The sequence below is a fragment of the Desmodus rotundus genome, chromosome 8 (genome assembly GCF_022682495.2).
Source record: "Desmodus rotundus isolate HL8 chromosome 8, HLdesRot8A.1, whole genome shotgun sequence".
Taxonomy (NCBI): Eukaryota; Metazoa; Chordata; class Mammalia; order Chiroptera; family Phyllostomidae; genus Desmodus; species Desmodus rotundus.
In genome coordinates this window covers 123,879,938-123,906,362 of record NC_071394.1, presented here as the reverse complement: position 1 = coordinate 123,906,362, position 26,425 = coordinate 123,879,938, and the positions used below count along the sequence as shown (strand labels likewise).

The 26,425-nt window shown below is 48.6% G+C and overlaps 1 protein-coding gene across 1 annotated transcript in view; it reads right to left on the bottom strand.

Annotated features, from left to right (window-relative positions):
- ITGA9 (integrin subunit alpha 9) overlaps positions 1–26,425 on the bottom strand; it is a 301,990-nt gene that overhangs the window by 236,754 nt on the left and 38,811 nt on the right. Inside the window, exons 5-9 of the mRNA XM_053929726.2 lie at positions 15,431–15,498; positions 10,115–10,244; positions 8,398–8,483; positions 6,157–6,225; positions 1,250–1,387 (exon numbers count right to left, since the gene is read on the bottom strand). Of these exons, the coding sequence (XP_053785701.1) occupies positions 1,250–1,387; positions 6,157–6,225; positions 8,398–8,483; positions 10,115–10,244; positions 15,431–15,498 (491 nt within the window). The remainder of the gene's footprint in view (positions 1–1,249; positions 1,388–6,156; positions 6,226–8,397; positions 8,484–10,114; positions 10,245–15,430; positions 15,499–26,425) is intronic.

Here is a 26,425-nt window from a genome sequence, read left to right as displayed (position 1 = left end):
AACATCCAAGAAAGCCCAAGGCTCTATGGAGCGAGCCCCAGCTCCTCCTTCAATAAATAGCTGCCCTTTCTCACTGGCATCTGCCCCCCCCTAGTTACAGTGAAGCGCCCCTGCCCCTTCCCAACTGGGGTAACTAGCATCTTGGTCGCTGGTGAAAAGTACACTTTTACCATTTTCTTTATTATGAAAGCTTACATTTTTGCTATTTGGATAAAGATAAAACTAAAAATCTACCCAAGACCACCACCCAGGGAGATCTGTTCTTGTCATTCTCTCTGTATTTTTGTGTATTTTTTAAAGGTTGTTTGTATATGCAGCTTTTAATCCTGCTTTTTGCTGATTATCTCATAAGCATTTTCTCATGTTGGCTCAAAGGCTGGTGGTACCAGAATTTATTCATGTAACTGTTTCCTTCTGGCTGAGCACCCTGACTTCCAGATCCTGAAAAGATGCTCCTTCTTCTCACTGGTCTCCTGCCTCCTCCCACCCCCGGTTCCTGCTCCTGCCTACCCTCCACTCGGCTGAAGGGGGACGGATGCATCTTTCTGACCCCATCACATCCCTTTCATGATTCTGCAGAATAAGGGACATCGGGATTATGGCCCTTGGCCCCACACTGGCCCCCATCCAACCCCCATGCTGAACTAAAGGTCCTGCTGCCTCACACCCCACCCACTTGCCCAGCTCCCAGCCCACTCCTGCCTGCCTGCCTAACTGCTACCCCTTCTTCAAGATTCCTTCTAGCCATTGTGTCCTCTGAGAAGCTGCCTCTGCTTCCCTGGGCAGATGTGTATATATGCCCAGGAAGGCAGTACAATCTTGAGATGATGCTTTGAAACCATCTTGCCTCGGTTCAAATCCCAGCCCTGCCACTTCTTAGCTGTGTGATTTGGGGTAAGTTACCTAACCTCTCTGGGCCTCAGTTTTTTCACCTGGAAAATGGGGACCACTGATAACGTGTGCACAAATCATTCACAGAAAGGGGGAGGAACAGCTCCTGGTACATGGTGAGCCCTCAAACCACAGCCCATTAGGATTTTTCTTATCCCTGTATGTTGGCAGTTGTAACAATGCCTGTAACTTCCCATTAATGGAACATGGAGCTTTTTGAAGGCAGGAAGCATGTCTTCGAACCTCAGCTGGGTAATGCAGACCAGTGCATGGCCCAGAAGGGAGCTCAGCCACTACTCGCTGGACAAACATCCCTCTCCCCCCACCCTGTCCACATGGTGCCCAGCACTATACTCACATTTCCCCTGTTGATGTAGACGGTGACCTGCCCCTCATCCCTGAGCTCAGAAAACATGGGGGCCCCCACCAGCAGGTCGGAGAGGCCGTCCGCGTTCAGGTCAACTGCGCATAAGGAGGAGCCGAAGTAAGAGCCCATCTGCAACCAAGTCGAGTTGCAACAAAGCGTTCAGTGTCTGCCCTCACACAGGAGGCCCTCGCTCTCCTCCTGTCCCCGGCTTTATGAACACTTGTCCCCCACAGGCTGTGCGGGTGGCGCTTTCCCGTGAGCCAGAATGCAGAGGCTCATGGGGAAAAGCCCGAGTGCCCTGCGCCTCCCAGCAGTGATGCGGAGCCCCCAGCCAACCTGAGACCAGAGCTCCCTGGATCAGAGTCCCCTCGGTCCTGGAGCCCTACACCAAGGGGACAACAAATGGACAATCCCAGGAGAAGGAGGCACTGTTTTTAAAGATACAAACATGAGCCCTGGCTGGTGTGGCTCAGTGGATTGAGTACCAGCCTGTGAACCAAAGGGTCACCAGTTCAATTCCCAGTCAGGGTGCACACCTGGGTTGCAGGCCAGGTCCCCAGTTGGGGGTGAATGAGAGGCAACCACGCATCAATGTTTCTTCCCTCTCTTTCCCCCTCCTTTCCCCTCTCCCTAAAAATAAATAAATAAAATCTTTAAAAACTAAAAATAAAAAATAAAGATACAAACATAAGGTTGGAAATATAAGTTATAACCGTAATAAAAGTCCCCTGTAATTCAGACATTTGCCATTGAGACATTTTACAAATAGGAGTGTAAAACCTCACCACACAAGGCAGGTATGCAAATAAGCGTGACATGGAGAAAGAGGTTACCCTCTCCCAGGCTGTGCGCTGCTAAAGACTGGGGAGGAACACAGGAGCTGACGTGACAGGAAAAGGGAGAACGCCCAGACTGCTTGAGGGATGAGGGAACACTGCCAGGCCATCCTGGGTCTTCTGTACTCATGCCTCATCCAGTCCCCACTGTTGTAAACCAGGGGCCTTAAACCCCAGTGCGAATGGGGTCCAGGCAGGTGATATAACACGTGCAAAGCAAGTGACAGAACAAATACGCTCACAGGTGGCGAGTGATGCTTGGCTTCGGTGTCTGAGAAACAACAGGGCCTGGTGGAGACTATAGCAAACTGACATCCAGAGACCCAGCCGCCGTCGACGGCTGCCACGAGGAAGGCTGACCAAGGGATGGCCGATCTTCCCATTTTTCAAGAGAAGCCAAAAACTGAGTATTTTATTTGAAGGGTCTCTGTTTTTTTAAGACAGCAGCTAATCCATATTTTAAAAAAGCAAACATACTGCACAGAACAAACAAAAATCATTGCAGGCTGTATCCTTCCCAAAGGCTGCTAGTTTGCAACTTCTGATTAAACAACAACAACAACAACAACAACAATCCTTTTAAAATAAATCTCTTCAAATATAAGGGCTCTGGTTGCATGGACATGAAGGAGCATTTCCCTTCACTGTGGAGTTGGCCGGCAGCGAGCCCCGAGGAGGAGGATGCAGGTGAGGGCACACACACTGTTTCCTGTGGCAGCCCTGGGACAAGGGGACTCAGAAGCCCTTTCCCAGTCACACGCCAAGGCCGCTGACACTCAACCCGCACCCCCTGCCAACCCCTCATTCCCAAGAGAGGAGGTCTAGAGTCACTGGAGATAGGGAACACAGAAACCAGTGGCCAACTGCTGACTCAGTGGCCTTGTCAATCTCTCTGGACTTCAGTAAAAGGACTGAGACGCAGGCAAGGCCCCAACGCTGCTGTCTGCACTCCGGGGAACTATTTGTTTCATTCTGATGGACTATGTAACTTGGCATCTGCATCAGTGTTAAATCAGACATCCCTGTACGTTCTCCCTGCAGGGGTGTCCAACACGCAGCCCAGGATGGCTATGAATGCGGCCCAACACCAAATCGCAAACTTACTTAAAACATTATGAGATATTTTTTATGATTATGTGTTACAATGTATTTAATGTATTTGTGATTACGTGTCACAATGTATTTACTTTTCTTCCAGTGTGGCCCAGAAACACCCAGAGGTTGGACACCCCTGTATACATCACATACTCAGTTAATTCCATAAAACTTCAACGTGGCAATGACATGCTTTGGGGTGAGCAGTCCTTGGTCAGAGATCTCCTATCACCCTGGAAATGCAGGGACATGAGTCTCTAGTAACATTGGAACTGCACACATATTAGTGACTTCTTATGTGTACTATATTATGAAAGATGCCAACCAGTAAGGACCACAGTGGGGTGGGGTATTTGTTTTGCCCCATGGTGAAGCTGGCAGACAGGACTCTCTGGCCTCACAAAAGCAGAAGTGGACCAGTGATTTACTGCCTCAGACCCTCCTCTGGGTGTGTAAGGCCAACCAGACACAGGGGTAAAGCTAAAGGCTCCCTTGGAGAGCCTGGGGTCATGTCCTTTCGCTGTGAAATAATGCAGAAGTCAGAGAGACATGAATTTTTCATGTCTCTGGCAAAAAGCAGAATAAGCACAAAGAGAGTAACAATGGTCTACTTCCAAATCGGAAAGACGACAACAGGCGTCAAGCTGCAAGACGGTGCAATAAGAGGGCAAGAGTGGCAGATAAAGAGGTCACTCGGGAATGGTGCGGGGCAAGGGCAGGACGAGCCCGAGCAGAGATGAGAAGCAGCAAGGCCATGGAGCGGTAGCCGGAGCCCGGAGTGTCCTGCCATCCCTGGGATAAGCAGGCATGTGTCCTGGAACACGATGTCAAGCCCACAGGAAGTTTGGATAAGTGGGTGCTCAAGTGTTTACTTCTCACTTCACCCTCTCCCAAATCTACTCCCCCAAACCTGACCACGGCCCAGTCAGAGATGGGTGGCCCTGTGTGTTATCACCCAGACCAAGAGGTTCTGAGACAGAGAGAAGGTACAACCATAGACTGTTCATTACTCCAGGGTGACAGGTGTTCATTGAGTCTGTCTTCAGCGCAGGCAGCGGAGAGTTGAGGGGGCAGGGAGATGGAGGAAGCAGGTGGGAGGCGCAGCTACCATGGAACATGAAAATATTCTGAAAATAGGGTGACAGGTGTGATTTACAGAGACCTTTCAAAAATAGTAGCTATGTGAGGTGATGAGTGTTAACTGACCTTACTGTGGTAATCACATCACAGTACAGACAGAACAAATGATCAAATCATCATGCTGTACACCCTGAACTTACACAATGCTTTGTGTCAATTATATCCCAACCTGGGTGGGGGTGGAGGACCCTTTAGTTTCATGCATTCAAGCCCAGGTACATCTGAAAAGTCACATAGCAGGGGCTGGATTGTCCATGGTTGACACACTCACCCACCCAAAATGTTAGGCTTCGCAGCATTCACACCTTGCTTGTTTGGGGGGACCCTTTATCACAAATGGCATAGGGTTATTTCTTTCTTATTTTGGGGGTGCTTGGGAAACCTTTGTGGAATCACTCAGTCATTTTCCAGCGGTGCTCCCCCGCTTTGGGGTGTGGAAATGTTAACATAACAGGCAGCCACATTCTCAGGGGAATGCAGAGCTGTTCTCAGGGAAAGCTTTCACAAAGCGGAGTGTGGAGATGCATTGTTTGCTGAGAAAACGATGACAACTAATACGGGGTATATGCACTAAGGTGGTTAGGAGCGCACAAAACGAGGGGGCTTTCTGGCACTCGGAACAGGAGCTCTCATCAAAACCTGTAATGGTGCCAGGCTCATCCAGCCGGTCTGACTCGCAGAGGAACTGGACTGGAGTTGGGGCCCACGGCCGCCCAAAAGGGAAACAACGTTTTTCCCCCCTTTCCTCTGGGGAGTGGTGGGGAAATAACCTTCCGACAGTCTCCTCACATCTCCCTCCCAAGCCTTAGGTGCTGCACTTCTTCCCAGAGGTCACTGAAGGCCTTGACCGAGGCAGCTGTGAGCTACCCACCTCATCTCCCAGCCAGTCACGCTGAGCAATCCTGCTGGACCAAGCCACACTAATCAAAAGAATCTCCAACTGGCTTACTTTCAGATTACGGTGCAGTATTAATAGAAATTAGGATTAAAATTTGCAGGAGCCCTGGCCGGTGCGGCTCAGTTGGTTAAGATGCCATCCTGTAACCGAAAGGTTGCAGGTTCGATCCCTAGTCTGATACGGGAGGCCACCAATGGATTATTCTCTCTCACATCCATGTTTCTCTCCCTCCCTACCTCTAAAAGCAACGAAGAAATGTCTTTGGGTGAGAATGAAAAAAGGATGTGAGGGAATTTGGATTAGGGACAGGGTGAGGACAGCAAGACGACACAGGCAAATAAACTTTGCCCAAGACTAATTTGAGGGCAGCCTTCCTAGGTTAGTTCTATTTCAAGGTTCTAAAGGGAAATGGGTGGCTTTCTTTGGTTTGTCTTTGGGTGACGACCGTTCCCACGGCAGTGGTGGCAGAGGGTTCGGGATGCGAGGAGGAAGGGGCAGCGCTGCGTGGGTGACATAGGGAGAGTGCGAACCACGCATCTGCACGCCTCCTTGGAAAGTGACCAGATCTGCCTGCTACCTGTACGCAACGGTGTGGATCTCTCTGGAGGTGCAGGTGTGTACACATGAGACAGAGACGGACAGACGGACGGAGAAAGACAAAGGGGCAGAGACAAATAGAGCAGGCAGTGCTTCTGAGGACAGTGTCTGAAATACAGACAACCTTAAAACAATAACTGTGCTGAACTTGGCCGTCTTGCTACATGTCTCCAACGACAAGCGTGAAACCCATGAATCTGCAGGCTGCAGTCAATGCTGAGCCAGTAAAGGCACCACTAGACCTTTAACCCAATGTCCCAATGAGTAAGATCTGATTCCCACACGATGACATCTCTCAAACCACAAAAAGACACTTATACCAAGAACCTCACCTTTTTACCTGATGCCTGAAAAATCTTAATTAAGGTGCCTGATCTTCGGTCAGCTCTAAAAATATAAACCTATGGAAAGAACAACAACAAAAAAAATCTAGGTAAGATGGAGGCAATGACCAAAGAAACTCATCAGCATCCTCCTGGGAGTCCCATTGACGTGCCTGACTGGGCGCGGGAGAGGCTTGCTGATGCTGTGGATGACAATGGAGTTGGCACGGCTCTTACTTCATCAGCTCTGCAAAGAAAGTGTCCTTTGACCCCAAGGCCAAAAGCCCCTCCTCTGCTCCTGAGCCATGTCACGGGTAGAAGCCACGCACAGTAAGACCCAAGGAGCTTCCAAATTACTAGTAAACAATTCAACAATTAGAAGAAGTGTTATCTTTCTTGAACCATTCCCGCCATTCCCAGTATTAGTGATAGCTTGAGCAGGTGGACAGAAGGAGGGAGGTACTCTAGACACAGCAGTTTCCCACAGTGATGCCGAAGAACATGAGAGCCCCGAGGCCTGCTGGGGGAAACAGGAGTTGAGTTAGCAAATGCCAGAGTCACACATTAAGTAAATCCCTTCGCCGTGGGACTTTTCAGAGCCTTTAGTATGCGCGTTTACGCCATAAATCTCCACTGCTAAGGGGATAATTGATGTAGAACTTCCTAAATGATACAACTGTGGAAGTTCTTTTTCAAGTTACATCTTATGGGAAGAGAAGGTCCCACGAGAAACAGGGCAGGGGACCCTCCCACAGGGTAAAGAATCTTGTGAATGCTTTCATGTTCAGATAACAGAAGTGAATAACCACCACACTCCTGAAGGCCAGAGGTCCATTCTGGGGTCCTTGGGAATCAGGTCCGTACCAGCCCCCATCCCTGGGAATATGGCACCGCCATCAATTTACCAACGGTGACGAGTGGCCCCAGCGCTTCTCCTGGGGCCCAAGCAGCACTGAGGCAGCTGCATCGCTGTGAACTGGGAGGTGAACATTTTAATCAGTGCTGCAGAGGTACCTGGGCTCCCACGGCTCCACCCCCGGAAAATATCATCAGTGTGGAGACAGCTCTGGGCACTACTTCCCTCCACCATGGAGAGGAATTCACGTGACTCAGAAGAACCCGAACCTTCCTTCAAGTCATCGGAGTTCATCTACATGCCTCCCCTGCTCGGTGCCCTGGGTTTTTTAATCTGGTTTCATTTTCAAAGAACCTTTCTCCATAGCAGCAGGGGGGTGGGGGAGGGAGGCACATGCTCCAGGAACGTGAGTGGTGGCTCCTAACTGCTGCCCAGGAGGATCCAGGGAAATGACCCTCGTACACCTATCACAGTCCCGCTTCGTCAGCTGACCATGCTGACACCCGGCTGCCGGCTCCAGTGAGCGGTCTCGGCCCATCTCCGGAATCCAGACCCCTCTCCTCTGTGCCCCTGGTAGACCTCTTCTAGGTCTACCCCATGAGCTCCGATCCAACGATCATTCCTCTGTGCAGTCTTTCCTACCAGAGAACCTACACAGTTTATTAAAAATGCAGATTCCTGACTCATCTGGACCTACCCAACCCACTCAATCGGGATTTCCTGTCCCCTGGTGCCGAAGAACCGACAGGCACAGTGCTCCACATGCCAGGCGTCAACAGCGGCTGACACTCCCAAGGGGACTCAGACAGCCCTAGGTCCGTGGGGTCTTTCCAATACTCTGGGCAGAGAGTTTAGGGCAATTGACCCACATAGTCCTAGTCCAGCCTCTGGGCTGAACCAGTCTTGGTTCTAAAACATCGGAGAAATAAGTATAAGAATCTAGGCCCAAAGATAAGTGAATACATCCCCAAAGCTATCTGTGACTAGACCTGGCTCCACTAGGTCAAAGTCAAACTTGGAAAGGTTTGGGAGAGCGGAGGATATGAAGTTAGCATTGGACACCACTCCTTTGGAGGTGCCCTGATGCCAAGTTCTGCCTACTAATCTCACTCTCACCCACGCAGGCATGCATACACACCTGTGCACACAAACCCACACACAGAGTCAGCTGTGAAAAGCAGTCTCAGATGCGAATGTGCAGGGAACACCACATTCTGATTAATTTTCAAGGGGCTGGGAGGAGATAGCAGAGCTTCCTCAGTACTCCATCATCACTTACCTGCCAGCCACCCCACAACATCAGAACAGAGCGAGTTGACAAACCCCTGTAACAGCAGCAGCATACGCCGCCCTTCTGTCGGACCCCACGCTATTCCACCGACTTGCCCCCTCACCTTTCCGATGCCTTCATCCTGCGGGGCACCTCCGACCACATCGGTGGCGGACAGATGAGAGAAGTGGCCGGCGGTCACTGCATAGCCTGTAATGAAGGGGCAGAAACCGAGGTCAGGGTTGAGAAAGAGTGACAAGGAAGAAGATCTATCAGAGGAAAACATTTCTCAAGTGTCCCCTAACTAGACAGCTACTCTCCAGCTAGTCTTAGAGCAGTGGCGGCTGTCAGTCTGCCCAGGCTAGAATGGCTCGTCTCACACAAAGACATGTCCACAAGGACACTGGGGCAAGAAAATGTGGTCTCTGTTCTATGGAACAGGTGCTGCGCTAAATACACCAAAGCCTCTGGGGAGCCCTGCAGGGCCTGCAGCAGGTGAGGCCCCCGTTCTTCACATGGGGAGAAGCCACCAGCCTTAGCCTGGACCCCATGGCCACCGCCCGGCCAAGGCTCCCCTCCACCTTCTTCCTGTTTTCCGACCTGATAAACGTGTTGCGTCCCTGCGGTGCACCAGGCACTACGGTGAGTCCTGAACATGTGAGACAAACGTCCCCCCAAGGTGCTCCCCGCCCAGTGGGGGTCAGTGGTGTCTCCGCAGCACACCCAGGGGAGGCAGCTCAGTTTCCACCCTGGGCTCGGAAACCACGGGTTTAAACCCCACTCTGCTATTTAAGAGCCACGTGACCTTGGAAAACGCCCTAACTTCTCTGTACCTCAGTGGCTTTACCTGTGAAGTGTGGGTGCCCATAACGGCTATCTTACGGGTTGTTTCAGGGATGAAAAGGAATACTGTGCAGAGCCTGGCATACAGTAAGTGCTCAATAAATGACAGTGTTGAGGACTGAGGAGCCCAGAGCAGGGAACACCCCAAAGCCTCCGAGTAAAGGCATGGTGGTCTATTCACGGGGCAAAACCTTGCAGGTAAGCGGACAGGCGAGCCTAAGAACCCCCACTGCCCCCTCCCAGGCGAATCTCTATGAAAAGGGCCGGGACTCCCGCAGATTTAAGTTGCGGGTACCGTGTGTGAAAGAGCTTTGTTTTCTCTCCGTGGGGCCAGCCTAAATGCAGCTTCATGCTCAGTCCAGAATGATAGCGCTTAGGCCACGAATTAAAGCAAAGCCATGTAAACTGCTCATGCACACCGGCAAAGACAGACCATCCCTGTTTTCAAACGGGCACAGTCCTGCCTCCCCGCTGTTCCTGTCTGCTGCCGGCTGCTGACTTAAATTGTGCCTGCCTTCTTTCTAGGAGATTAAAGAGAGGAGAAACTTTTCTGAGCCTTTCATTAAGCTCCAGCATTAGGCTGCCATCCCTCGTGATACTATCTGGTTCCTACTGTTTCTATCTGCCACCACCGTGGGGACCAGGAAGCACAGACCTCCTCAAAGGAACACGGTACAAAACCAGGTTCTGTCGAACTCATTCTGTACCCGGTCATCTGAGCGGGAGGAAGTGTTAATAATGAAAATAAAACATTTGCTTCCCTGGAGGCTCAACTGTCAGCTTTTTAGTTAAATCACAGGTTTTTAATTCAGTTTCCTGCTTTGTGCTCCTCCACGTGTGGGGCTTGATGGCCAGGTACTCTGGCTGAAGCCGGAACTCGTTAGAATAAATGTAAAAGCCAACAAGTTCTTTCTTCCACCAGTAAAGTAACAGCTGGTGAACGTCATGGCCATGGCTCCCATCGCCCCTCTTACCTGCGACCTCCCTGAGCTACTCACCCAGGTACGTGTACCGCCTGTTCATGATCGTCTCGTCATTCAGTTTGAAGTAGGTGTTGTCGGTAAGGTTCAGCACTTTGACCGTCCCCGCCCAGTAAAATGACCCCGGCGCACCCATCACCACCAGCTCCTGCCGAGGAGAAACCCAAAGGTGATGAGAAGAGAAGCTGAAGGGAGATGCAGGCGGGGAGATGAGAACTGCCATCCCAGCGAGGAACTCACAAGTAAGTGAAAGACACCTCGCCAAGGACTTTCTCCAGCTGAACAATACACAAAATGTTCAGCAGGCCACCAGAGTCCCTGGCATTATGGAGTCTCTTATACACATGGGGTTATTTGGAATGAAGACCAAGGTAACTAAGCAAGTTGACAGGCCACATACCAGGTCCCTACACCATCCACAGATGAGGCTTCCTCGCTTTCCCACCAGGTCAAACCAGGACACGGCAAAGACTGGGCATCATTGTCCGAAGTCGCAGAATTCCAGGGAACCAGGCTCATGAAAAGACACCACCATCTTACCTAGCCTGGCCTCCAGCCCCGCCCGCCAGCAACCCCACCTGCCCGCTACAGTGCTCAAGGAAAACGGGGCAAAATCAGCTCTGCAGAAAAAGCATGCACTAACACTCCAGTCTGCACGCAGGATTCTCCCCTTAGAAACGGTTCTACAGCTGGGTTTTCTGGCCACTACAGCCCACAGCAAGCTCAGAACAACAACATCAAGAGAGCAGAGAGGCCCCTAAGGGAAGGACGCAGACTGGGAAGAGAGGAGACTAGAGACGGCACTAGTATTGAAAACAGACCCTAGCACACAGAGACACAGCTGTCCTCAGGATTTCGATGAGGGGCCAATGGGCCTGCATCCTCAACCAGCCTTAGAGCGTGTCTGTGCTACAAAGCCATCTAGGGGTCTGCTGGTGCTGACTCTAGTGCTCAGAGTGACTCAGTCACCTAAGGAGGGCGGCACAGATATCTGCATGACCTTACCCACAAGGAGATGCCTAACTGCGGAACAGAACTTGGCAGTGGCCGAGACATCTCACCCATAGGGACTCCAGGTCACGGTACATCCACCCAACAGAATTCTGTAGCAGTAAAAATACTGTAGACAGCCTAACAGCACTGAGAGCCACAAAGGGCTCTGGAGTTTAAAAGGCTACAGTAGGCAATATCCATGCTGTGATAGTGGTTTTGTAAAAGAAAAGAAATGTAGACAAAAGGACCGACAAAGACCAGAAAGATAAGCCCCAAAGCAGGCATGGTTTTTCCCCTGGGTGATGGGATTTCGGGAATCTTTTTATCCCTCAAGTTTATTTTCTCTGGTTTTCTCAAATTTCTAGAACACTGGTGAACCACTGGCAATGAAGTCATCTCAGAAAATGCAGCATGTGTTCCTGGGAGGATTCTGAACAGGCGTTGAAATGGAGCCCACGTCACAAGGAGGCTGTGAGGGGCCGAGGGGAAGCTAGGCATCAGCTGCGTCCTTGTACCCACTGGCGCCCTGGCTGAGGCTTTGATTCCTTCCTTCCCCAGCAGGGAATCCCTTCTTTTTTACTGTCTTTCTGTATGTACTGTATTTTCTCAAGTATCTACCCCGCAATAAGAAATAACAAATTATTTTTCTGACAAAAATCATTCATTTTTCACCCAACAGTATGAAGCACCTATTACGTATGAAAGCTTATACTAGACACACAGATAAGAAAGTGTCTTTGTATGATGTCCCCGAGGTAAGTCAACATGGAAATGTACAAAATATCTTAGAAAAATTCTATCGAAAAGCGTTAGAATAAAGACAGTTGCTAGAGGAAATCCCTCAGCTGTGAAAAAGCCCCAAACGGGCAGGCCACCTGGGCTTGTGGAAGTGAGGCCACGGTGCAGGTGGCCTCTCGTTATCTCCCTTGGACTTCAGAGTCCCGACACAGTCATGTTTCAGAAAGATCCTCCCAGGCTGCCCCTTCTCCGCAGAGCTGGCCTCTCACCACTGCCAGAAGCTGCTGGTTTCCGGCAAGTCCCTGGAGGCCAGATCCTGCCACAAAGATTCTGAATTTCTGTTGACAATTCATGAAGCCACACAGAATTCCCGGGGAGCAAATGTCTGACAAAGCCAGAAACACGTGAAGAGAAAATGAGAGAGCAAAGCTAGAGGGGGCGGGCGGGAGAGCGGCAGGGGCATCAGGGCAATAAAGCCGTGACCACCAGGGGTTCAGAGGTCCGCTGGGGAAATACCTGCTGGAAGTGTAGGGTGTGAGTGCGGATGCAAGAAAGCCACCAGATTTCTGCCCGATGGTTTGCTCTTGACAGTAATTCAGGACGGTGTGGACCGTGAACATTCCATGTTAAGGTTCTGAGATCCTGTCCACCCCAAAGGAAGCTGTTGATGGTGAGCTGCATACTCTCAGAGATGCCCCACTGTTCTATAAAAACGTATCACTTTCTGTTCTCGGGACTCTTCACCGGGAAAAGAAGGGCTGTGCACCCATTCACGCCTTCCCCTGACACTCATGTGTTCTGTGAAAGAAACTGCTACTTCTGAAGGGAGTATGAGAAAGACAGATGATCCGTCATCGGAGGGGACTTTCCTTGGCCTTGACCTCCGAAAGGAATCTGTAGTCAGTGTCCAAGTACAAAGGGTACCAGAGAACAAACAATATCCTCAGGGCCAGTGGTGTTCACAGTGTTGGGCTTTCTCCACCTGCCGCTCTCCTAAGCCAAAGCTTTGAGATCACCACACCAGGTGGTAGAGCGTAGCTTTTGGATTTAGAGTAATCCAGGATAAAAGTTGAGAAATGCATGTTTAACATATCCCTGCCTGTCCTCTCCCAAACATTACAGGGTGAATGAGACAAGGTAATCCCTTTGCTCTAAAGCCTTTTAAAACCAACTGCTCTTCTCTTTTTCCTCCTCTGCTCAAGCCCCATCTCCCTTCAATTCAAACTGCATAAATCCAGGCCAAGCCTGAGACCCTGGGGGGAGGGGGAGGGGTACTGGCGGGGGCAGGGAAGCAGTGTCTCTCTTGAAGTCCCTCACATTTGGCTTTTTCCATTCAGTGCGGGTGATACCTGTACCTTTTGGCACTGCCCACAAATGCTAGAAAATGTTACAATGCTCAGCTCCTAGCACCCGGGATCAGCTAGCACAAATGTCACACACAGAAATGCAAGCTTCTCCATGAAGCCACAGCCTCCACCAATAGCAGCAACTCATGGAACACCGTCAATAAACAGTGCTGACCTTTACTAGCAGACCCTCCCAAGGTACAGGGGATCCGGGTGTGCTGAGAGAAGCCTCGGGCTTTCCCCCACACCCTGCAAGAAGGCAGGAGCTGGAGGGTAGGAGAATGCTGGGGACCTACAACGGAAGTCTGTCCCCAGGCTTCCACGGGGGGCTCCGAAGCTCATAGGGTCGGTCCACGTCTTTTCTTGCTGCTTAGAAGTATCTATCCCCTCTGTTACCCTAGGCTACAAAATAAATGGAGTTCCCAGGAAACCCCCCTCATCTTCAGTGGCCAGCTAAAACTCCTGCGGCGTCCCTCACTCAAACAGATTTGATGACTCCCGATCGCCCAGCTCCAGGCCAAGCAGGCACTTTGGGCTACATTCCTACGTCCCACGGGCCACATGCAGCCCAGGGTGCCTGTGACTGTGGCCCAACACAAAATCGTAAATTTACTTAAAACATTGAGGGCTTTTTGGTGATTATGTGTCCTAATGTATTTAATGTGTGGCCCAAGACAACTCTTCTTCTTCCAGCGTGTCCCAGAGACACCTAAAGGTTGGACACCCCTGCCTAGAGTGTATCAGGAAAACATGGCCATGTCCACAGAAGCACATCCAGCTGGGGAGGCAGCTTCCTGCCCTGTGCAGGGAAAGCCCAGCTCACGGCAAGGGACGGGGTCAGCAGGAGGGCAGAGCAGGGGGCCGTGCTGTTTGACCCCTTCAACCACATTTCCTGCTCGGCCTCCAACAGCTGAAGTTCCAGAAGTGAGGGAGGCAGTGAGTTCAAAGACCTTCTGCTCAGAAAGGCCAAAAGCCTGGGAACTGAAGCAGAGGCCAAGGCCCAGAGTGGCCAGAAGACACGACTGGGACAAAGGCCTGTGCCCCCACAGTTGCTGCCGCCGCTGCTGCTGCCCCCACCCTACACTCCCCACACGAGGCCCCTTGCGGTTTGCACCATGCTTTCTTCTGGCTCTGGACCCCAGAGGCTGGAGTTGTAACAGGGCCTCTGGTTCCTCTGGTCACCTGGGGCTGGCACGGCCACCTGGGCTTTCCCCCAACACCCTTGCCCTCCCCATTCCCCCCACCAAGCGCTCCTTCTGCCTGGACCCAAGCCCTCATCCTCCCTGACTTTCCAACTGATAGGACCACAGTGACACCCCCTTCCCAGGGACTCTTCTCGCCCTCTGCGCTTCCTCAGCATCACTGATGAGTTCCCATTTCCGCAATGAGTCTACTTTTTCTCTCCCTGATGACCCCCTCTGCCTCCATGCTAAGCACACCCAGTCCCCTCGGAGAGTTACTAGCATTGGCCGAATCGAAGTTTCTCACTCAGCCTGGTTTCCGGTCCCTATATCCAAACATCCTCTAAAGACACCTGTGAGTGTCCCGTCCCCTCACCTCACATAGCGCTCAGTTTACCTGTCCTGGTGAGCCTTCCAGGGGCAGGCCCCCTTCCTGCCGGCACCACCATGCTCCAGAACCCTGGCTCGAACCCCCCTTCCTCTCCCCATAGTCCTCTGCCCCCCTCCCCCTGACACTGCCTCCCTATTCCCCAACTGCCCGCATCATTTTCACTCCTAAAGGGTCTCCCTAACCTGCACTGTTGCTTTGGGGCTGGACCCCATCACAGCCCTTACCTGGCCTCCCTGCAGGCCCCCCCCACTTCTAAACACCTGGGCACACCTGGCCCACACAGCCTCCTACCACACCGCCATCCCCCGTGTTCGCCTGCTCGTGAACTTGCAGTGGGTCCCTGTTGCCTACTGGGCTGAGTCCCACTTCACCAGACCTTACTGGAGCAGGGACAGACAGAGAAGTTTCACAATCTAAACACATGGTAGGATGGAAGAAGAGAGTAACCTGGGCACGTGGCAGGGTGATACTGCAAATCAGTGGGGACAGGGAACTCTGTTCAGCTCACGGTATCAGAACAAGCAACTGTACGTTTAGGAAAATGGAGTTAGTTCATTTCTACCACATGGTGTCTGCAAAAATAAATCCAAGAGGCATTCAAGATACACGATTTTTTAATCGATCAAAGTGCTAGAAGAAAACGGAGGTGCACATGTCACGTTCTCAGGATGGGGATGACACCCACCTCGGTGAAGAAGCCTGCTATCCCGGCCTGGCAGGAGCCGTGTTCTTCTCCGTACTTCTTCTTATACTCTGGAGGGGGAGGGGAGGAAAGAGAAAACCACAGCCCCGTCAGCGTGCGCCTGTCGTGTGCAGGGCAGCCAGGCGTGCTGGCCACTTCCCCGAGTGCTGCCTCGGGCTGGGCCCTGGGACACCGTCCAGACTGGGGCATGGGAGGAAAGTCTCAGGGATCCACCAGACCTCAAACATCCAGACTCCAGTGCCATCAGGTAGCAAGGCTGCCAACTGCAGCCTCCACGCGCATGGAGGGAAAGAGGAGCAGCAGCCATGGTCAAGTGGGAGGCTGGTGACAATGATGTCATTTACCTTAGAAAGGGTGGAGAGCCCCAGTAGGAGGCAGGAGCTGAAAACATGGCCCGCAAATGGAATACTGTGGCCCTCCCACGTGGAGTCCCCCTGGAAGATGACCAAGCCTCCAAAAAGACACTCCATGCAGCTGGAGGCAATAGGCTTGCTGCAATAGCATCCGACCAGAAACCAGCCAGGAGAGCCGGCGGGGCGGGGGGCGCTGCAGGAAGAGGGGACCCGCACACCTGCCCCAGTACACGGTTACACCATCGCTGACGGCGTAGGTGACACTTTATACTACCGCCTTCGTCTTCCTGTCCCACACAAGAAAACGGGCGGGTCTCTCCAGGAGAAAGAAAAAAAAAAGAAAAAGGATAAGCTCTTTCTTCCACCCCTCCCTCAGTTCCCAACACTCCGCCCTGACAAAGGGGGCCCTGTGTTGCTGCCACTTTAAGTTCTCAAGGGAAAGTATGTAGTATAGTCCTGGCACCGTGTTAGACGTGTCAGCTCACACCACAGCACGTATCCCTCACCCCTGGAGTTAACAGGTAAAACTCCTGAGACTCAGGTTATGTGAACTGTCCGAGATCACGCAGCTAGTAAATGGCAAAGCCCAAATTCTCCCCCAAGCTCAGCAGACTCAAAAGTCCACATTCTTCCATCTCTGTGGCCTATCCAAGGTTTGGCAAAGTGAATGATTTCACATCACCTGAGATCATTGCTTGTGTAGAGACGTGGAGATGGACAGATGTTCGGCTCAGGTGAGCAGATTAATTACACATGAAACTGACACTGCTGGGCGCTGGCTCATGGCTGCCCCTGGACACCTTCTGGCCGGGGCTACCCGGCAAAATAACCCAGGGACACCCCCCGCCCCGTCACCCCTTGGGCTCCTGACAAGTCTATAATACCTTAAAGGCAATTTTGAAACTTTTATACTTAACTACACAATATCCTTAAATGTGAAACAAACGAAAGAAAAAAAAAACACACAGGAACCTTGAAGCGGTGATTGCAACACAGTGGCACTTCCTGCAGCTCCCAGCGTCTGCTGGAGAAGAAGGGGGAAAGGTCCCGGGGGAGACATCCAGAGTAATTCAGTTTCTAACAACACTGACCGCAGAGCCTGGTAACATTTTCCAGTAAGTGGCCATTAGCCTGCTGCTAAGTTACAACGGAATGTCAAGTGAGTTCCTCCTCTGCCCTGCGGAGCGCTAGAGCAGCCCCTCCCAGCCTGGCCCTCAGTCCCAAGGAGAGCTCCACAGGCCAGCCAGAAAGCCGCCCAGGGCACACTTGTTCTCTGTACAGTCTCGCACCAGGGCTGGCAGCAGGCCTGTGAGAGGTCCCCGACAGATCCTGCGTCAAACTGCGTGATGGCCAGAAACAATAAAAATTAATAGTAATTCCAAGCCATATAGCGCAATGGCAACAAGGCTCAAAACGTTTCAACCTCAACAGTTATATTAAATCTGGAAGGTCATGAAGAAGCACACCCACCCGTCGACTCTGGGGGCTAAACACTCATCTCTAACTCTCAAACAAACGAAACTCAGAAAGGAGAGTCAGGCACCCCCAAGGCAAACAAACTATATGGTAGGGCGCACCAGTTAAGCCTCACAAATTTATGACATCAACAGGCATTACGTGGGAACCCTTCATGTTTTAAAGAAGAAACAGGTCTCAGGGTCTCCTGTGTGACAGACACTAAAAAATGGTAGGTAAGAGACTTCACACTCTCCACCTCACCCCGAAACTCGACTCCAGGAGCAGGACCCAGGGTTTCTGAGGTGGCCACAGCCACACTGGGAGCTGGGAGAACACCACTCTCGGCCCCAGGTGATAGGCCAGCAAAGTGAAGCCCTTTTACTACCACCCCTGCCTCAGCCAACATCGAGGCACCGACAAAACACCCTTAGAGGCCAGGTCCTGGCTCCCCGACGGGGTCCCACCTCATCAGAGGTCTGAGGGCCAAGGTCACACAGAAAGCAGGCACAATCCCACTGGCTGTGATGTTTCTGAAGCCCCAGGGTCTATAACTGCCTTCTCCGGATGCTCTAAAACAAGGACTCAAACCATGGGGGGCTCTGACTCTCAATCAGAGGACAGACAATGTTCCAACCTCCCAGAATCCTCTGGGACTCTGTGATTAACCCCTTTCCTTAGAATAGGATCCATCCCCTGGATCACACGACCTTGCAGACCCCTCCTCTGCTTCTCTGTCAAGGTGACCTGGCAGTCGAAGGTTCATGAAACCCTCTGCCCATCACAAAATGTGTTCATTCAACACAAAGATGAGTTCGTGCATCTCAGTGCCCCCACCCCCCACCAGCCCCGGGCCAGGTACCTGTGTGTGCTGAGAAAAGGTGTGAATGCATGCTATTCCGTGCAAGGACCCAAGGACCAGGTGGAAATGTAAGAGTCCCAGGCACGTTCCTCCTGCCTCTAAGTACCTGAACACTCTCCAACCTGCTTCATTTTGGACCTCTGTCTTCCCAAGCTTCCAGTCCTGCCTTCTCTCCTTCAACCTGGCAGGCTCCCTGAGCTCCCCCCAAGCCCTTATTGAAAAGGAATTGTGTTCTGGGTACCAGGCATCCTGGGTTCTCCACCCGGTGCCACCACTAACCCCAGAGGCCAAGGATGATTAGGTGTCATTAGAGCAAGCACCCACAGTTCGGATTTTTCTGGGCTCTCCAAACCTAGATCAGCTGAGCCTACTTTGGGCAATTTCATGCCCCCCTTTTCCCTTGGGCCTCAGGGGGGGATATTCAGATCCAGTTCTTCAATCCCTACCCATCCCCAAGCCATGACCGTTCACTGACTGTCCCCCAAAACTCAAGAGAAATCTCAGAGCCACAGGTGGGACAGCCCAGCCCGGGAGACACAGGCCCATGAAGATGCCATGCCTCGGTCCTAATCCATCCCTCCTGGTGCAAAGCGCTCTTCCTCTCAAGCCAAACCCCTCCACTGATGTGAGCAGCCTTCGCTGAAGACGTCAAAGCTGCTCCTGATCAATCACACCTTGAGAGGTGGCGCCACTGTGCAAGCAGGGCTGCCTAAGCCCCGAGTTCTATGCCAGCCCCGCCTGCTCCTTTGCAGTTAAAAAAAAAAAAAAAATCACCTTGCGCTGGCCTGCTGGGTCGTCAGAGGTCGGTCCTGCGTAAGCGAGAAGTGTCTAAGAAAGCGCTCTGTAAAGGGAGCAAGGCCACACACAGGTAAACTGACACGGCAGGGTGCCACGGGGACTGTTAGGGCCCAGGCCCGGCTATGGGGACTTTCCCAAGAGACACTGGACCACAGCACCCTCCAGCTGTTTCTACTCCTTTGAGTGCTATTTCTTCGAGTTAAAGATATGACTGGTGTTTCAACCTGATTCTTCCTTTTAAAAGAGACCAGGTTGAAGTTTCTCCCTGATCCACTTTCCACATGTCCGCATACAGGCCTAGGATCTGGGTGCAGGAGGCCCCCCTATGGGCTGTACCCACACCCTGAAACCCTTGGTTCCGCCTGCCTGGACTGCAGAAGGCAGGAAAGCCTCTCCCCCTGAACTACGAGAAGGGCGGTGGGCTTGGAGATAAGGGGCTGCGCTGGCACTGCGTCCCCAAGAGACCCCCACGTCTCACACCCTCCCTCCATTGAGAAGTCCAGGAAGTGCGGGGTGGAGGCTGGGGCGGGACCTTCAGTCTCTCCGTGTTCCCAGGAAGAATTTTTTCCTGCACATGCACAAAGGCTGTGGGCCCCACAGCGGGCTGCTTCTGGGCATGTCCACTCTGTCTCCAAATGCCCCAAGGACGTGGCCACTGCGGAACAAAACACTTACCCACCTCGAAGCGGCAAGGGAGGATCCGGCTGGGCGTGACAGCAGCTCACTGACTCCACAGCGACTCTAATGTTATTAAACTTGAGGGAACTGGCCCTGGCCAGTGTGGCTCAGTTGGTTGGAGCATCATCCAACCAAAGGGCCATGTGTTCGATTCTGCATCAGGGCACATACCCAGCTTGCGGGTTCAATCCCTGGTCAGGGCACATGCAAGAAGGCAACCAATCGATGTTTCTCTCACATCAATGTCTGTCTGTCTCTCTTTCCTTTCTTCTCTAAACGCAATGAAAAAATAAATGTCCTCAGGTGAGGATAAAATAAAATTTGAGGGAACTGAACCTGGGAAGCAAAAGACGCAGTTGAGCGCGGGGGCCCAGAAGGGACTTGGAGGAGCTGGGCACAGTTTGGCAGACTTCTTGCTGTGGCTCGGTTTGAATTCCTGGGCCTGCGTCACACGCTTTGATTCATTAAGTTGTATGTCTCTGTGTTCTAAAAATGGTAGTATTTGCCTTCGTTTAGCTGCTGGCTTTACTAAACCCTGTCTAAACAGAAGGCAATTCAGAGAGGAAAAAAATACCCGTTTCCAAATGTTCACAATCCGCAACTCAGTATACGGAGCTTACAGTAATGAATTTTAATTGATTCAAGGATAAACTTGGGTGGGGTCACTTCCCAGACGTTGGTGGGATAAAACCAGCCCTGGAAAGATCAAGATTTATATACAGTGTAACATACAGCCTTCCTACTAATCTCTCTCCCTACTACCCATTTGAAAACGTCTCATCTTTCAAAGCTAGTCTTTTTAACACACCGATTTTTAAATTATTTTTCCATAGTTCCTCAGCTTAGCCATGAAATAAAACATCAGGATAAAAAAACAGCTTTCCAGCCTTCAATTATTTCTGACTTGTTGCTCAATTTCTGAACAAATACTAAATAACTGGTAATTAAACAACGACTTAGAAGACAGGAAAGTTGAGCAGACAGCTCTAGTGATAAAAAGGGCACTTAAACACACAAAACTAAAGAGAGAACAAAACCACCCTCAGCTGTGAGGGACCACAGTCTAAATGGAAAATAAAAAAGATCTAAATAGCTAGGTTGGAGAGGAAGGAACAACATTTTATCAAAATAATTGACAAGTAAACTGTGGTGAGCATTAAATGAAACTGCAATGAAGCTAGAAACTTACAATTAAGTGAGAAAAAGAGGCTTTAAGAGGGGAAACGATCTTCAGAGAATGTCTGTAATTCTAATCCTACCCATTCATTTTACAGATGAAATCATTATTGCTCAGAGACAGCAAGGGGTTTATTTAAAGCCACACAGCTAATTACCCTGAGTCAGGATTAAAGAGTGAGACACTCCAGACTTCCCATCTGCTTCTGCCTCAACATCATGCTTCACAAAGCACATGTCCAGTAATAATACCCCTCCCCTTTAAAATATAAACCTCTCACTGATGGATGAATGGATTCCCACGACGTCGTACATGCTGGTGGTGGTGGAGAGAACACAGTGGGTGTCAGGCTGGTGGGGTCAGAATGGCCCTCGGTTGGGCAACCTCAGTACTTGAGTTCTGGCCAGAACAGAATTCAGAGTCAAGGTTCCAACCGTAAGAGGCCGATTTAGAATGTCACAGAGGTAGAAGTGATCTTTGCAAGCACTGAACTCAGGAAACAAGTTAGAGAGGTAAAGAAGGGCACTTGGAGCTCAGGAGAGAGGAAGGTTAAAGGTCCGCGCCTGGGGGGAGGGGGGGTGGGAAGGAAAGGGAAGGAGAAAGGCTCAGCCTGGATCCTCTGTCCTAAGGGCTTTTAAGGGTGGAGCTTTCAGGGGAGGTCGTAGGGGAGGGTCTCAACAGAATATTCATCAAGTTTCCAGGTGTGTCCCTGCAGGGCCCTGGTCTCCACCGATTGGTCAGACTATATTTGTGCCCAAGATTAAAATTCTTGGCACCAGGGAAAAGCTTTGGTGGGGCTCCCTGAGTCCCCAGAGCCACCGCCAGAGACTTGGTCGCCTCCTCTGGGCGTGGCTTACCCTTCCTCTCGCTCCCTCAGGGTCCTTCTCTGCCTTTACTGGCCTTAATTCAGAAACTGCATCCAGTTTGTTATTTTTAAATGAACTAATAAATATAAAACATATAACATGGAAGGAGACAATGAATATATAAAGTAAATTCCTCTGCTAGCCACATACTTCTTTTTTGACATTCAATATTATTTTATATTACTTTCAGGTGTACGGCACAGTGATCAGGCTATTATGTAATTTACGAAAGGATGCCTCCCCCGCCCACAATAATCCTAGTCCCCACCTGGCACCCTACACAGGTATTACAATATTGACTATATTCCCTATGTTGCATTTTATATCCCCACGACTATTTTGTAATTACCAATCTGTACTTCTTAATCCCTTCACCCTCTCCACCCAGCCCCCCAACCACTTCCCCTCTGGCAGCCCCCAGTTTGTTCTCTGAGTCTATAAACCGGTTTCTGTTTTGTTAGTTCCCTTATGTGGTTCTTTAGACTACACATATAAGCAAACTCACACGGTGTTTGTCTTACTCGGACTTATCTGCTTAGCGTAAGACCTGCCAGGCCCATCCATGTCGTCACAAATGGTAAGATTTCTTACCATTTATGGCCAAGTAATATTCCACTATCTAGATGCACCACTTCTTTAGCTAGTCATCTATCTACTCATTGGTAACTGAGTTGCTTCCATATCTTGGCTATTGTAAATAATGCTGCAATGAACACACAGATAGATTTTTTTTTGAATTTTAGTGTTTTAAATTTCTTCAGATATATACCCCAAAGTGAAACTCCTGGGTCATACGGTAGTTCTGTTTTTAGTTTTTTGAGGAACCTCCACACTGTTTTTCCCAAGCGGCTGCACCAGTCTGCATTCCCACGAAGGGTGCACTAGAGTGCACTTTCCCCACGTCCTCGCCAGCACTTGTTGCTTGTTGATTTACTGATGATAGACATTCTGACTGGTCTAAGGCGTATCTCACTGTGGTGTTAATTGGCATCTCTTTAATTTTAAATGACATTGAGCATCTTTCCATACTTCTATTGGCCATCTCTATGTCCTCTTTGTTGAAATGTCTATTCGGGTCTTCTACCCATTTTTTAAATCAGATTGTTTGGTGATATTTTTTTTTTTGGTGTTGAGTTGTATGAGTTCTTTATCAATTTTGGATATTAATCCCTTCTCAGATGTATCACTGGCAAAAAATCTTCTTTGATTCAGTAGGTTGTCTTTTTGTTTCATGGATGGTTCCCTTTGCTGTAGAAAGAAACTTTTTAGTTTGATGTAGTTCCATTTGTTTATTTTTTCTTTTGTTTCCCATGCCTCAGGAGATATATCAGAAAAAAATATTACTAATGCCAGAGACTCTATTGCCTATGCTTTTCTAGAAATATTATGGTTTCAGGTTTTACATTTAATCCATTTTGAGTTGATTCTTGTATGTGGTATAAGAAGGTGGTCTAGCTTCACGTTTTTGCATGTATCTGTCCAATTTTTCCAACACTGTTCATTGAAGAAACGGCCTCTACCCTATTGTATAGTCTTGCCTTTTTTGTCATACATTAATTGATCATACAGATGTGGGTTTATTTCTGGGCTCTCTATTCTGTTCCACTGATTTATGTTTGTTTTTTATGCTAATACCAGACTGTTTTGATAGCAGAGTTTGATATTAGATAGCATGATACCGTCAGCTTTTTTCTTCTATATCAAGATTGTTATGGCTCTTCAGGGTCTTTTGTGATTCTGTATAAATGTTTGGGTTTGTTCCAGTTCTGTAAAAAATGCAGTTGATATTTTGACAGGAATTGCATTGAATCTTTAAATTGCTTTGGGTAATATGGACATTTTAGTGGTGTTAATTCTTCTTATCCATGTGCATAGTATATGCTTCCATTCATTGACAGCTTCAACTTTTTTCTTCAATATCTTACAACTTTCCAAGTACAGGTTTTTTTAATCTCTTTGGTTACATTTATTCCTAGATATTTTTTAAAAATCCTTACCCAAGGATATTGTATTGATTTTTAAAGAGAGGGGAAGGGAGAAGAGGAGGGAGAGAGGGAGAGAACACAATTGGTTGCCTTCCCAACTGGGGATCGAACTCACAGCCCAGGTACGTGCCCTGACCAGGGATCTAACTGTAACATTTTGGTGTATGGGATGTGCTCCAACCAAATGAGCCACGAGGCCAAGGCTGTATTTTTATGTAACTGTACCTGGATTGTTTTCTTCATTTATCTTTCTGATAGCTCATTATTGGTGTCTAAAAATGCAAGTGATTTCTGAATATTAATTTTGTATCCTGCTACTTTACTGAGTTCACTTATCCATTCTGGTAGTCTTTTGGTGAAATCTCTAGGGTTGTGTACATATCATATCACATCATTTGCAAATGACAGTCTTACCTCTTCACTTCAAATTTGGATGCATTTTCTTTCTTTCCCTTGTTTGATTGGTGTGGCTAGGACTTCCGATACTATGTTGAATAAAGTGATGGAAATGGACGATCTTGTCTAGTCCCTGATCTTAAGAAAAAGTACTTCTAGCTTTTTCCCATTGATTAAGATGCTAGCAGTGGATTTGTCACCCGTGACCTTTATTTCTTTCCTCTATTCTCACTTTGCTGAGAGTTTTTATCAAAAATCGATGCTGGATTTTGTCAAATGTTTTTTCTCAATCTATTGATATGATCATATAATTTTTATCCTTCATTTTGTTTATATGGTGTATCACATTAATTGATGTGTGGATATTGAACCAACTTTGCATTCCAGGAATAAATCCCACATGACTATGTATGATATATGATCTCTTAAATGTATTGCTGAATTTGGTGAGCTAATATTTTGTTGAGGATTTTTTACATCTCTGTTCCTCAGGAACACTTGCCTTGTAAAAGGAGATTGTGTACCTTCCCTCCTCGAATTTTTTGGAATAATTTTGGAAGGATAGGTGTTAATGCTCCTTTGGACATTTGGTAAAATTTACCTTTCAAGCCATCTGGCCCAGGACTGTTGTTTGTTGGGAGTTTTTTGATTACTAATTCTATGTCATTGGTAGTCTATTCAGATTTTTTTTATTCAATCTATTCAGATTTTTTTTATTCAATCTCTGAAGAGCGTATGTTTCTAGGAGTTTATCCATTTCATCCAAGTTGTCTAATTTGTTGGCATATAATTGTTCACAGTATTTTCTTACAATCCTGTGTAATTTCTGTGGTCAGTTGTCATTCTTCCTCTTTCACTTCTGACTTATTTGGGTTCTTTTTTCTTCATGAACCTGGTTAAAGGCTTACCATCTTGTTTTCCATTTCAAAGAACCAGGTCTTGGTTTCATGGTTCTTTTGTTCATGTTTTTAGACTCTACTTCATTTACTTCCCCTTTGTTTGTTGTTCTTTTACTAATTCCTTTAGGTATAAGGCTGGATTTTTATTTGAGATATTTTTTGTTTCCTGAGATTGGCCTTTATTGCTATGAATCTCTCTCTTAGGACTGCCTTTGCTATGTTCCACAGATCTGGCATTGTTGTGTTCTCATTTTTATTTGTCTCAATATACCTTTTATTTCTTTCTTGCCCTCACTGTTACCCCATTCGTTGTTTAGTAGCAGGTTATTTAGCCTCCACGTGTTTGTGTGTTTTTCATTTCTTTTCTTGGAATTGATTCCTAGTTTCATAATACTGTGGCTGAGGACACTTGATAGAATTTTAATCCTCTTGAATTTATTGAGACCAACATGTGGTCTATCCTAGAAAATGTTCCCTGTGCACTTGAAAAGAATGTATACTCTGCTGCTTTGGGGTAAAATGCTCTGATTAATATTAATTAAATCCTTCTGGCCCAATGTGTCATTTAAGGCCATGGTTTCCTTGTTGATTTTCTCTCTGGAAGACCGATCCATTGATGTCAAGGGGGTGTTAAAGTCCGCTCCTATGACTGTATTACTGTCGATCTCTCCCTTCATGTCCACCCATCTTTTCGTTCTACACTCAGGTGCTCCTACGTTGGGAGCATAAATGTCTCTAAGGTTCTATCCGCTTGTTGGAATGACCCCTTCATTATCATGTAGTGTCTTTCTTTGTCTCATTAAGTCTATTTTGCTTTTGCTTCAAAGTCTATTTTGTCTGATGTAAGTATTGCTACCTCAGCTTTTTTTTTTTTTTCATTTCCATTTGCATGAATGATCTTTTTCCAACCTTCCACATTCAGTCTGCGTGTGTCTTTTCTATCTCAAGTGGGTCTCTTGTATGGGTCTTCTTTTCTTATCCATTCAGCTCCCCTATGTCTTTTGACTGGAGCTAATGTAAATTTAATCCATTTACATTAAAGTGATAACTTATAGGTACATAGTTATTGCCACTTTATTATTCATATTTATGGTTTTATCCTTCTTCTTCTTAAAGAAGTCCCTTTAGCATTTCTTATAATACTGGTTTGGTGGTGATGAACTCCTGAAGCTTCTTCTTGTCTCAAAAGGTCTTTATAGTTCCTTGAATTTTTAAATGCTAGCCTTGCTGGGTAAGGTATTCTTGATTGTAGGTCCTTGCTTTTCATCACTTTGACTATTTCATGCCAATCCCTTCTGGCCTGAAAAGTTTCTGTTAAGAAATCAGCTGAGTCTTATGAAAGTTCCCTTGTAGGCAACTTTTTTTTTTTTTTTTTTGCTGCTATTATGATTCCCTTTGTCTTCAACTTTCACCATTTTAATTATTATGTGTCTTGGTGCGGGCCTCTCTGGGTTCCTCTTGTTTGGAACTCTCTGTACTTCCTGGACCTGTATGTTTATGCCCTTCTC